Here is a 13,557-nt window from a genome sequence, read left to right as displayed (position 1 = left end):
ACCCTGCTTAACTTTGGCAACAAGCTGTGTACAATTCAGCTGAGCTATCATGTCAACACTGGTCAACGCTGGTCAGCTTCAATACTAATTTGTGTAGACTACCTTTTTATTTATTTATTTAACTAGGCAAGCCAGTTAAGAACAAATTCTTATTTACAATGACTGCCAAACCCGGACGACGCTGGGCCAATTGTGCACCGCCCTATGGGACTCCCAGTCACGGCCGGTTGTGATACAGCCTGGATTCGAACCAGGGTGTCTGTAGTGACGCCTCAAGCACTGATATCAAATCAAATTTTATTTGTCACATGGGCCGAATACAACCTTACAGTGAAATGCTTACTTACAAACCCTTAACCAACAACGCAGTTTTAAGAGAATACCTAAAAAAGTAAGAGATAGAATAAGAAATAATTAAATAGCAGTAGTAAATAACAACAACGGGGCTATATACAGGGGGTACCGGTACAGCATCAATGAGCGGGGGCACCGGTGTCGAGGTAATTGAGATAATATGTACATGTAGGTAGAGTTCTTAAAGTGACGATGCATAGATAATAACAGAGAGTAGCAGCAGTGTAGAAGAGGGGCGGGGGGGGGGACAATGCAAATAGTCTGGGAAGCCATTTGATTAGAAGTTCAGGAGTCTTATGTAGTCTGGGTAGCCATTTGATTAGAGGTTCAGAAGTCTTATGGCTTGGGGGTAGAAGATGTTTAGAAGCCTCTTGGACCTGGACTTAGCGCTCCGGTACCACTTGCCGTGCGGTAGCAGAGAGAACAGTTTATGACTACAGTGGCTGGAGTCTTGACAATCTTTAGGGCCTTCCTCTGACACCGCCAGTTATAGAGGTCCTGGATGGCAGGAAGCTTGGCCACGGTGATGTACTGTAGTGCCTTGCGGTCGGAGGCCGAGCAGTTGCCATACCAGGCAGTGATGCAACCCGTCAGGATGCTCTCGATGGTGCAGCTGCAAAACCTTTTGAGGACCTGAGGACCCATGCCAAATCTTTTCAGTCTCCTTACGGGGAATAGGTTTTGTCGTGCCCTCTTCACGACTGTCTTGGTGTGCTTGAACCAGGTTTGTTTGTTGGTGATGTGGACGCCAAGGAACTTGAAGCTCTCAACCTGCTCCACTACAGCTCCGTCGATGAGAATGGGGGTGTGCTCGGTCCTCCTTTTCCTGTAGTCCACAATAATCTCCTTTGTCTTGATCACGTTGAGAGAGAGGTTGTTGTCCTTGCACCACACGGCCAGGTCTCTGACCTCCTCCCTATAGGCTGTCTCATCGTAACTTGTCGGTGATCAGGCCCACCACCGTTGTGCCATCGGCAAACTTAATGATGGTGTTGGAGTCGTGCCTGGCTGTGCAGTCATGAGTGAACAGGGAGTACAGGAGGACTCTGAGCGCGCACCCCTGGGGGACCCCCGTGTTGAGGATCAGCGTGGCGGATGTGTTATTACCTACCCTTACCACCTGGGGGCGGCCTGTCAGGAAGTCCAGGATCCAGTTGCAGAGGGGGGTGTTTAGTCCAAGGGTCCTTAGCTTGGTGATGAGCTTTGAGGGCACTATGGTGTTGAACGCTGAGCTGTAGTCAATGAATAGCATTCTAACATAGGTGTTCCTTTTGTCCAGGTGTGAAAGGGCAGTGTGAAGTGCAATAGAGATTGCATCATCTGTTGATCTGTTGTATGCAAATTGGGGTGGGTCTAGGGTTTCTGGGATAATGGTGTTGCTGTGAGCCATGACCAGCCTTTCGAAGCACTTCATGGCTACAGACGTGAGTGCTACGCGTCGGTAGTCATTTAGGCAGGTTACCTTAGTGTTCTTGGGCACAGGGACTATGGTGGTCTGCTTGAAACATGTTGGTATTACAGACTCAGACAGGGAGAGTTTGAAAATTTCAGTGAAGACACCTGCCAGTTGGTCAACACATGCTCGGATTACACGTCCTGGTAATCCGTCCGTCTGAATGTTGACCTATTTTAAGGTCTTACTCACATCGGCTGCGGAGAGCGTGATCACTCAGTCGTCCGGAACTGCTGATGCTCTCATGCATGTTTCAGTGTTACTTGCCTCGAGGTGAGCATAGAAGTTATTTATCTCGTCTGGTAGGCTCGTGTCACTAGGCAGCTCTTGTCTGTGCTTCCCTTTGTAGTCTGTTATAGTTTGCAAGCCCTGCCACATCCGACGAGCGTCGGAGCTGGTGTAGTACGATTCGATCTTAGTCCTGTATTAATGCTTTGCCTGTTTGATGGTTCGTCAGAGGGCATAGCAATATTTCTTATAAGCTTCCGGGTTAGAGTCCCGCTCCTTGAAAGCTGCAGCTCTACCGTTTAGCTCAGTGCGAATGTTGCCTGTAATCCATGGCTTCTGGTTGGGGTATGTACGTACAGTCACTTTGGGAAAATGTCATCGATGCACTTATTGATGAATAGAGTGACTGATCTGGTGTACTCCTCAATGCCATTGGAAGAATCCTAGAACATATTCCAGTCTGTGCTATCAAAGCAGTCCTGTAGTTTAGCATTTGCTTCATCTGACCACTTTTTAATAGACCGAGTCACTGGTGCTTCCTGCTTTAATTTTTGCTTGTAAGCAGGAATCAGGAGGATAGAATTATGGTCAGATTTGCCAAATGGAGAGCGAGGGAGAGCTTTGTACGCGTCTCTGTGTGTGGTGTAAAGGTGGTCTAGAGTTTTTTCCCCCTCTGTTTGCACATTTAACATGCTGATAGAAATGAGGTAAAACTGATTTAAGTTCCCCTGCAATAAAGTCCCCGGCCAATAGGAGTGCCACCTCTGGATGAGCGTTTTCCTGTTTGCTTATGGCGGTATACAGCACATTAAGTGTGGTTTTAGTGCCAGCATCGGTCTGTGGTGGTATGTAGACAGCTGCAAAACATACAGATGAAAAGTCTCTAGGTTGATAGTGTGGTCTACAGCTTATCATGAGATACTCTACCTCAGGCGAGCAAAACCTCAAGACTTCCTTAGATATCGTGCACCGGCTGTTGTTTACAAAGATACATAGGCCCCCGCCCCATTTTTTACCAGAGGCTGCTGTTCTGTCCTGCCGATAGAGTGTATATCCCGCCATCTGTATGTTATTCATGTCGTCGTTCAGCCACGACTCGGTGAAACATAAGATATTACAGTTTTTAATGTCCCGTTGGTGGGATATACATGCTTTCAGTTCGTCCCATTTATTTTCCAGCGATTGAACGTTAGCTAACAGTACAGACGGCAAAGGCAGATAGCCACTCATCGCCTGATCCTCACAAGGCACCCTGTTATCTTTCCGCGAAATCTCAGTTTCTTTCTCCAGCGAATGACGGGGATGAGGGCCTGTTCAGGGTTCTCGGAGTATATCCTACCTATCCGACTCATTAAAGAAAAATTCTTTGTCCAATTCGAGGTGAGTAATCGCTGTTCTGATGTCCAAAAGCTCATTTCGGTCATAATAGACGGTAGCAGCAACGTTATGTACAAAATAAGTTACAAACAATACGAAAAAACAAACAAAATAGCACAGTTTTTTAAGAGCCAATAAAACTGCAGCCATCCTCTCCGGCACTATCTTTTCTTTTGCCTTAGACCGCTACGCCACTTGGGAGTCTAAGTAACATTGAATAGTTCAAAGTAACTCCTCTAACTTTTCGTACAAAAGTTTTATGCAAAAGTACATTTTGAATGAATTTGAATTTGGGTTTATATAGGCTTAATTGACATGTGATTTGACAAGTAGATGTCCTAACTTACTTGCCAAATCTATAGTTTGTTAACAAGACATTTGTGGAGTGGTTGAAAAATGAGTTTTAATGTCTCCAACCTAAGTGTGTGTAAACTCTCAACTTCAACTTTATCTGCTGCAGAGAGACAAGAAAGAGCATGAGAAGAGGAGTTTTGATCATTCAGGGAAATAGAAGTGCTGAAAACATGTTGACTCACTATTTAAAAAGAAGATGGAGAAGAAGCTATAGGATGAAAAATACTGGAGTTTTAGCACAGGTACAGCCAACTAGCGCCAGCTAACGCTAACTAGCACGTACAGTGGGGAGAACAAGTATTTGATACACTGCCGATTTTCCAGGTTTTCCTACTTACAAAGCATGTAGAGGTCTGTAATTTTTATCATAGGTACACTTCAACTGTGAGAGGACGGAATCTAAAACAAACATCCAGAAAATCACATTGTATGATTTTTAAGCAATTCATTTGCATTTTATTGCATGACATAAGTGTTTGATACATCAGAAAAGCAGAAATTAATATTTAGTACAGAAACCTTTGTTTGCAATTACAGAGATCATACGTTTCCTGTAGTTCTTGACCAGGTTTGCACACACTGCATCAGGGATTTTGGCCCACTCCTCCATACAGACCTACTCCAGATCCTTCAGATTTCGGGGCTGTCGCTGGGCAATACGGACTTTCAGCTCCCTCCAAAGATTTTCTATTGGGTTCAGGTCTGGAGACTGGCTAGGCCACTCCAGGACCTTGAGATGCTTCTTACGGAGCCACTCCTTAGTTGCCCTGGCTGTGTGTTTCGGGTCGTTGTCATGCTGGAAGACCCAGCCACGACCCATCTTCAATGCTCTTACTGAGGGAAGGAGGTTGTTGGCCAAGATCTCGCGATACATGGCCCCATCCATCCTCCCCTCAATACGGTGCAGTCGTCCTGTCCCCTTTGCAGAAAAGCATCCCCAAAGAATGATGTTTCCACCTCCATGCTTCACGGTTGGGATGGTGTTCCTGGGGTTGTACTCATCCTTCTTCTTCCTCCAAACACGGCGAGTGGAGTTTAGACCAAAAAGCTCTATTTTTGTCTCATCAGACCACATGACCTTCTCCCATTCCTCCTCTGGATCATCCAGATGGTCATTGGCAAACTTCAGACGAGCCTGGACATGCGCTGGCTTGAGCAGGGGGACCTTGCGTGTGCTGCAGGATTTTAATCCATGACGGCATAGTGTGTTACTAATGGTTTTCTTTGAGACTGTGGTCCCAGCTCTCTTCAGGTCATTGACCAGGTCCTGCCGTGTAGTTCTGGGCTGATCCCTCACCTTCCTCATGATCATTGATGCCCCACGAGGTGAAATCTTGCATGGAGCCCCAGACCGAGGGTGATTGACCGTCATCTTGAACTTCTTCCATTTTCTAATAATTGCGCCAACAGTTGTTGCCTTCTCACCAAGCTGCTTGCCTATTGTCCTGTAGCCCATCCCAGCCTTGTGTAGGTCTACAATTTTATCCCTGATGTCCTTACACAGCTCTCTGGTCTTGGCCATTGTGGAGAGGTTGGAGTCTGTTTGATTGAGTGTGTGGACAGGTGTCTTTTATAGAGGTATCGAGTTCAAACAGGTGCAGTTAATACAGGTAATGAGTGGAGAACAGGAGGGCTTCTTAAAGAAAAACTAACAGGTCTGTGAGAGCCGGAATTCTTACTGGTTGGTAGGTGATCAAATACTAATGTCATGCAATAAAATGCTAATTAATTACTTAAAAATCATACAATGTGATTTTCTGGATTTTTGTTTTAGATTCCGTCTCTCACAGTTGAAGTGTACCGCTGATAAAAATTACAGACCTCTACATGGTTTGTAAGTAGGAAAACCTGCAAAATCGGCAGTGTATCAAATACTTGTTCTCCCCACTGTATATATATAAACAAATCAATACTTGGGAGTCAAATATTAATATGATATCGTCTCTGAAATAGTATTACGATAAGTAATCAATTTCCCCACATCACTAATAGTATATACAGTGCATTCGGAAAGTATTCAGACCCCTTGACTTTTTTCCACATTTTGTTAGTTTACAGCCTTATTCTAGAATATATATATTTTTTAATCCCTACACACAATACCCCATAATACACACAATACCCCATAATGACAAAACAGGTTTTTAGCCATTTTTGAAAATTTATAACAAATAAAAACTTAAATATGACATTAACTTAAGTACTCAGAACCTTTACTCAGTACTTTGTTGAAGCACCTTTGGCAGCTATTACAGCCTTGAGTCTTCTTGGGTATGTTGCTACAAGCTTGGCACACCTCTATTTGGGGAGTTTCTCCCATTCTGAGCGCTCTGGAGAAGGTTTTCATCAAGGATCTCTCTGTACTTTGCTCCCCGTTCCTCTTTCCCTCAATCCTGACTAGTCCCCCAGTCCCCGCCGCTGAAAAACATCCCCACAGCATGATGCTGCCACCACCATGCTTCACAGTGGGGATGGTGCCAGGTTTCCTACAACCGTGAAGCTAGGAAGAGTCTTTGTGGTTCTAAACTTTGTCCGAATGATGGAGGTCACTGTGTGGACCTTCAATACTGCAGACATTTTTCGGTACCCTTCCTCAGATCTGTGCCTTGGACAATGGACAATTCCTTTGACCTCATGGCTTGGTTTTTGCTCTGACATGCACTGTCAACTGTGGGACCTTATATAGACAGGTGTGTGCTTTTCCAAATCCTGTCCAATCAATTGAATTTACCACAGGTGGACTCTAATCAAGTTGTAGAAATGTCTCAAGGATGATCAATGGAAACAGGATGCACCTGAGCTCAATTTCGAGTCTCATAGCAAAGAGTCTGAATACTTATGTAAATAAGGTATTTCTGTTTTTGATTATGTTTTATACATTTGCAAAAACTTCTAAAAACCTGTTTTCGCTTTGTCATTATGGGGTATTGTGTGTAGATTGATGAGGAAAAATGTAATTTAATCAATTTCAGAATAACGCTGTAATGTAACAAAATGTGAAAAAAGGGAAGGGGCGTGAATACTTTCTGAATGCACCGTATATATATATATATATATATATATATATATATATATATATACAGTACCAGTCAAAACTTTGGACACACCTACTCATTCAAGGGTTTTTCTTTATTTTTACTATTTTCTACATTGTAGTTTCTTCAACAGAACTTTGAAAGTTTCTTCAAGTGCAGTTGCAAAAACCATTAAGCGCTATGATGAAACTGGCTCTCCTGAGGAACGCGACAGGAAAGGAAGATCCAGAGTTACCTCTGCTGCAGAGGATACGTTCATTAGAGTTACCAGCCTCAGAAATTCCAGCCAGTTCAAGTAACAGTCACATTTCAACATCAACTGTTCAGAGGAGACTGCGTGAGTCAGGCCTTCATGGTCAAATTGCTGCAAAGAAACCACTACTAAAGGACACCAATAAGAAGACGAGACTTGCTTGGGCCAAGAAACACGAGCAATGGACATTAGACCGGTGGAAATCTTTGTCCTTTGGTCTGGAGTCCAAATTTGAGATTTTTGGTTCCAACCGCCATGTCTTTGCGAGACGCAGAGTAGGTGAACAGATGATCTCCACATGTGTGGTTCCCACCGTGAAGCATGGAGGAAGAGGTGTGATGGTGTGGGGGTGCTTTGCTGGTGACACTTAACCAGTATGGCTACCACAGCATTCTGCAGCGATACGCCATCCCTTCTGGTTTGCGCTTAGTGGGACTATCATTTGTTTTTCAAAAGGACAATGACCCAACACACCTCCAAGATGTGTAAGGGCTATTTGACCAAGAAGGAGAGTGATGGAGTGCTGCATCAGATTACCTGGCCTCCACAATCACCCAACCTCAACCCAATTGAAATGGTTTGGGAGGAGTTGGACCACAGAGTGAAGGAAAAGCAGCCAACAAGTGCTCAGCATATGTGGCGACTCCTTCAAGACTGTGGGAAAAGCATTCCAGGTGAAGCTAGTTTTGAGAAAGCCATGAGTGTGCAGAGCTGTCATCAAGTCAAAGGGTGGCTACTTTGAAGAATCTCAAATATAAAATATATTTTGATTTGTTTAGCACCTTTTTGGTTACTACATGTTTCCATATGTGTTATTCCATAGTTTTGATGTCTTCACTATTATTCTACAATATAGAAAATAGTAAAAAATAAATAAATGAGTAGGTGTGTCCAAACATTTGACTGGTACTGTATATATTATGAATAACATTTGTAAAATACAATATTTAATGGTAAAAGTGTATTATTAAGATCATGAATTAGTATTGAAGCTGACCGGTGTTGACATGATAGCTCAGTTGAATCGAACACAGCTTGTTGCCAAAGCTAAGCAGCGTTCATAGAGGCAGGCATCTGGATGGTAGACTTATTCTCACTGAAGTGCATTTATCCTCACATACCAGTAGGAGTCACTGTTCAGGCAGGAGTCCTTGGACTGTGGGTTCAACCTTTATTTCAATATACACTATATATCCAAAAGTATGTTGACGCCCCTTCAAAATGGTGGATTTGACTATTTCAGCCACACCCATTGCTGACAGGTGTATAAAATCGAGCATACAGCCATGCAATCTCCATAGACAAAGATTGGCAATAGAATGGCCTTTCTGAAAAGCTCATTGACTTTCAATGTGGCACCTTCATAGGATGCCACCTCTCCAGCAAGTCATTTTGTCAAATTTCTTCCCTGCTAGAGCTGCCCTGGTAGCTGTAAGTGCTGTTTTTGTGAAGTGGAAACATCAGGGGTCTGGTGTAGCTGTTGGTAGAGCATGGTGTTTGTAATGCTGGGGTTGTGAGTACGATTCCCACAGGGGACAAGTATGCAAATATATGCACGTACTACTTACTGTAAGTTGTTCTGGATAACAGTGTCTGCTAAATGACGTAAATGACTAGGAGCAACAATGGCTTTCAATGTGGCGCCTTCATAGGATGCCACCGTTCCAACAATAATTTCGTCAAATTTCTGCCCTGCTAGAGTGGTAGGCCACATGAGTGCTGAAGTGTGTAACAAAATGTCTATCTTTGGTTGCAACACTCACTACTGAATTTCAAACTGCCTCTGGATACAATGTCAGCACAAGAACTGTTTGTCAGGAGATTCATGAAATGGGTTTCCATGGTCAAGCAGCTGCACACAAGCTTAAGATCCCCATGTGCAACACCAAGTGTTGGCTGGAGTGGTGTAAAGCTTGCCACCGTTGGCTTGCCTAGTTAAATAAAGGTAAAACAAACAACAACAACAAAAATTAGATGCTGGAGCAGTGGAAATGTGTTCTCTTGATGCTTCACTGTCTGATGGATGAATCTGGCTTTGGCGGTTGCCAAGAGATCCCTGAATGCATAGTACCAACTCTAAAGATTGGTGGAGGATGAATAATGGTGTGGGGCTGTTTGTCATGGTTCCAGTGAAGGGAAATCTTAATGCTACAGCATACAATGACATTCTAGATGATTCTGTGCTTCCAAATTTGTGGCAACAGTTTGCAGAAGGTCCTTTTCTGTTTCAATATGACAATGCCCCTATGCGCAAAGCCAGGTCCATACAGAAGTGTTTTTTTGAGATTGGTGTGGAAGAACTTGACTGGTCTGCCCTGACCTCAACCCCATCGAACACCTTTGGGATGAATTGGAACACCGACTGCGAGCCAGGCCCAATTGCTCAACATCAGTGCCCAACCTCACTAATGCTCTTGTGGCAGAATGGAAGCAAATCCCCGCAGCAATGTTCCAACATCTAGTAGAAAGCCTTCCCAGAAGAGTGGAGGCTGTTATAGCAGCAAAGGGGGGGACCAACTCCATATTAATGCCCATGATTTTGGAATGAGATGTTCCACGAGCCGGTGTCCACATACTTTTGATCATGTAGTGTAACGCTTTATTTAGGTTGAAGGCATGATGTTGAAACAATGACGTTGATTCAAACAACCATTTTACGATCAACATTGAAACGAGGTCAAATAACATATGTCTTATGAAATATACAATTCTACGTAATTTCAACAACCCAATATATATCGAATATAGGATGACAAATATTTGTTATGTTTCTATGTGGAACGTATACGTATGTAACCGATGTGAAATGGCTAGCTAGTTAGCGGTGGTGCGCACTAATAGCGTTTCAATCAGTGACGTCACTCGCTCTGCGACCTTAAGCAGTTGTTCCCCATGATCTGCAAGGAGCGCGGCTTTTGTGGCGCGATGGGTAACAATGCTTCGCGGGGTGTCAGTTGTTGATGTGCGCAGAGGGTTCCTGGTTCGAGCCCAGGTTGGGGCAAAGAGAGGGACGGAACCTATACTGTTACACATAGTTCTGATGATTATGTTGAAATTAGATTGATGTAACAACCTGTTAGTCAGGTTAAGTCAATGTATTTCAGTTGAAGGTTTACCCTAATGAATTGATTACAACGCCGGTTGAAATGAAATGAGTAGAGTAATGGTTCATTTCTTTTTTCAAATAAAATGTATTTTCTACGTTGATCCCTCTTCACAATACATAGACAAATTCAGTTGAAACAACATTGATTCAACCAGTGTGTGCTAGCTAAGTGTATTCTGAAACTTACCCCTTTTTTTTTTCACAGAAATGCACAACAATATCATGTGAGGTTGAAATTGACAGCACTCAGTTCAGCTGGTCTGATGCTTCTCCTGAGGGCTACACCAACTGGGCAACTGATCCTGTGCAGCCAGATCTCAGGTTAGGACAGCACATGTGGGGTGACAGATCTATATAATCAACTGTATCACAGTGATTGTGGAGGGTTTATTCTAGCTTCGTAGTCAAAATATGTTCTCTTCCCGACAGTGAAAAGCAGAACGGGATTTGTGTCGCAGTGGTCAAGGAGGCAGGACAGGACTTTGGGAAGTGGAAGTCACATATATGCCGTCATGAGCGTCCTTACATGTGCAAAAGAGGACTCAACAGTAAGCTCAGATCTTCAGAAAACATTACTGGATAAATAACCATGTGAATTATGTGGTATTAGCTGAAATTACTGTGACATGACATGCGATCTTGATTCAACTTAATACGCTGATAATTATTATATGGTTTGATATGGTCCAATTTAATTATCTCAAGGCAATTCAATATAACGCAACAATGCAGATAAAAGTGGTCACTGCTCAATAGAACTCTGTGTCGCTGCTCGGCTACTGAGGCTCCTGAGTGAAAACATGGGCTTTTTCTAAATGAAATCTGCTCAATACAAAACTAAATAGGGAGTAAAATATATATTTATTTACAAAGCTAAAAGACTGAATTTCAATATCCATCCTCCGTGAAGAAACGGCCCCTCTCAACGTAGATTGATCGCGGTTATATGCAATGAAAGCCAATGATCTGTATGGGAAAATGACGAAGGTATGAAGTTGATTTTGATTTGTCCAACCAGCGGAAACACTTCCAAAATGGTACCACCTCACAACACCAAATATGGAAGAGATACTGCCAAGAGCAGCGCTGTCTAGACGAGCAACGATCACAGCAAATTCATGTTCTTATTTCATCAACACTGTCAAGTGCACGTATATTAGCTAAGGTGACAATATTATAGAGAACAATCTAATGATTAATTATATGTAATTTATAATAACACAGGACAATATGTAATTTATAATAACATAGGGCAAAGAAAACAACGTTTTGACATTGATTTCGTAGCACCCTCTTGAACTGCCCGTGTTTCGCTACATTGTACAGCAGTAATATAGAGTGATATACAATATCAAACAAGATAATATAAATCATAATATATAAATCACTCTATACACTGGTACAGAGCAGAGTGAATGCTCTATACCAGTGGTCACCAACCTTTTTTGAGTCAAGATCACTTTGAATCAAAATACAGATTTTTTTTTTTAAACATTACTTAAAAAAACGTAAGCCTATGCATCATTAACACATTAAAAACAGTACTCTAGCAATGAGGTTTGTGCAGTAAGCTAATATAGCTAATTCATTATCACTGCATATTGGGCTTTGCTTGAATTGCCCTGCTAATGCATTGTTGTTCGGGCCATTTAAAAAAATTATATTTAAACATTTGAGGTAGGCTTTATGATCACCCCGGTAATAGATCTGTTGTTGTATTACTTATGAAGCACAGCTGAGTGAGCATACATTTAAATCATTTGCTTTTTATTTTTATTTTTATTTTACTGGGCTGATGGTGCCTGCATCTGATGGTCAGTCTCAGCGGAGGGAGAGAGCAGCAGACTGAGGGTCAGTCTCAGCAGAGGGAGAGAGCAGCAGACTGATGGTCAGTCTCAGCGGAGGGAGAGAGCAGCAGACTGATGGTCAGTCTCAGCAGAGGGAGAGAGCGGCAGACTGAGGGTCAGTCTCAGCAGAGGGAGAGAGCAGCAGACTGATGGTCAGTCTCAGCAGAGGGAGAGAGCAGCAGACTGAGGGTCAGTCTCAGCGGAGGGAGAGAGCAGCAGACTGATGGTCAGTCTCAGCGGAGGGAGAGAGCAGCAGACTGAGGGTCAGTCTCAGCAGAGGGAGAGAGCAGCAGACTGAGGGTCTGTCTCTCATCATCCCTCTGGTCTCCCTTCCCTCCACTGACATCTTCCAGATGATGGTGAAACTCGAGTCGCACCGCATTAATGCACAAATTCATGTTGTCACTCCTATGAACAGAGAATGTGAAATATTCCTCGATATTAAAAAATACCCAAGCCGCTAATAATAACAACAACGCCAGCCTATAGATACACTTTCCTACTCGTTCATTACAGCTGCAGTGCTGGTTGTAGCGCTGAGTGGAAATAGGAAGGATGCGCATTTTACGACTTATAAAAGTGTTGAATACAAAGTGTTGACAGTGCTGAGTAAGAACTTAAACATAAACTCAGTCATAAAAACAGCAGCTCTTTGCTGTATTCGTATGACAGTCTCTCTCTCTAGTCGTTGTTTTAAACGTTCTGAAATCTCACAGTATCAACTTCGCCGTAGCTTTCTCTGATGCTGCTACGTTACAGCAGACACTGCCATCTGAGCCATCTGATTGGCCAGCGGTAGACCTATAGTGCACTTGATTTGCTCTCTGGGCCCGCCCGGGTAGGCAGGTTTTGTGATGGACTGGTTGGTGACCACTGCTCTCTGTACTGTGTTGTGTTTTCCTCTGAAAAGCAATTTGCCCTCCTGGTTGGATCAGCTTCAGTGGGAACTGTTACTGGGTGGTCAGCAACAAGATGTTCCTGACCAGCTGGCATGAGGCTCAACAGAAGTGTTCAAGTGAGGGGGCTAACCTGGTGACAATTAAGACGTAAGAAACAACACATGATTTACTGAACATAATGATTGATAAGAAAATGAAAAACATTTTCTAATTCGTATCACTTGTTGTTTTAGTCAAGAGGAGCAATACTTCATCAACACTCATCTGCCAGAACTTAATCAAGGGGAAGTGCCTGATGTCTGGATTGGTGTTGCAGGTATATCAGACGTACAGATTTAACCACTAGCATTATTTGGCCAATATCTTATGAGCTTTTCACTGTAATCTGTGACACTTGACCGATTTGGCATTGACGTGCACTGCTGGTTGCATCTTTGTAAAGAGAGACTGCAGAATATTTACTAAAACTCAAATTTTAAATCAATGAAAAGACCAAGTCTACAATTTCCTGATTTGTGATGTCACTAGATGAGGACCAGGATGGTACATTCAGATGGGTGGACAAAACAGATATTACGTTCTCCAATTGGAAACCTAGCTTTCCCAAGAACACAGTAAACCTCTGGGACTGTGGTCAAATCTACACCGGTA

General features: G+C 43.1%; 1 protein-coding gene across 1 annotated transcript in view; it reads left to right on the top strand.

The window, feature by feature from the left end:
• LOC106568508 (macrophage mannose receptor 1) overlaps nucleotides 1–13,557 on the top strand; it is a 34,961-nt gene that overhangs the window by 3,706 nt on the left and 17,698 nt on the right. Inside the window, exons 6-10 of the mRNA XM_014138928.2 lie at nucleotides 10,366–10,481; nucleotides 10,590–10,708; nucleotides 12,918–13,053; nucleotides 13,140–13,222; nucleotides 13,435–13,554. Coding sequence (XP_013994403.2) covers nucleotides 10,366–10,481; nucleotides 10,590–10,708; nucleotides 12,918–13,053; nucleotides 13,140–13,222; nucleotides 13,435–13,554 — 574 coding nt within the window. The remainder of the gene's footprint in view (nucleotides 1–10,365; nucleotides 10,482–10,589; nucleotides 10,709–12,917; nucleotides 13,054–13,139; nucleotides 13,223–13,434; nucleotides 13,555–13,557) is intronic.

This window comes from Salmo salar, chromosome ssa13 (assembly GCF_905237065.1).
Source record: "Salmo salar chromosome ssa13, Ssal_v3.1, whole genome shotgun sequence".
NCBI classification, from domain to species: domain Eukaryota; kingdom Metazoa; phylum Chordata; class Actinopteri; order Salmoniformes; family Salmonidae; genus Salmo; species Salmo salar.
Note: the sequence above shows the minus strand (reverse complement) of the source record. Positions and strands in the feature narration are given on the sequence as shown.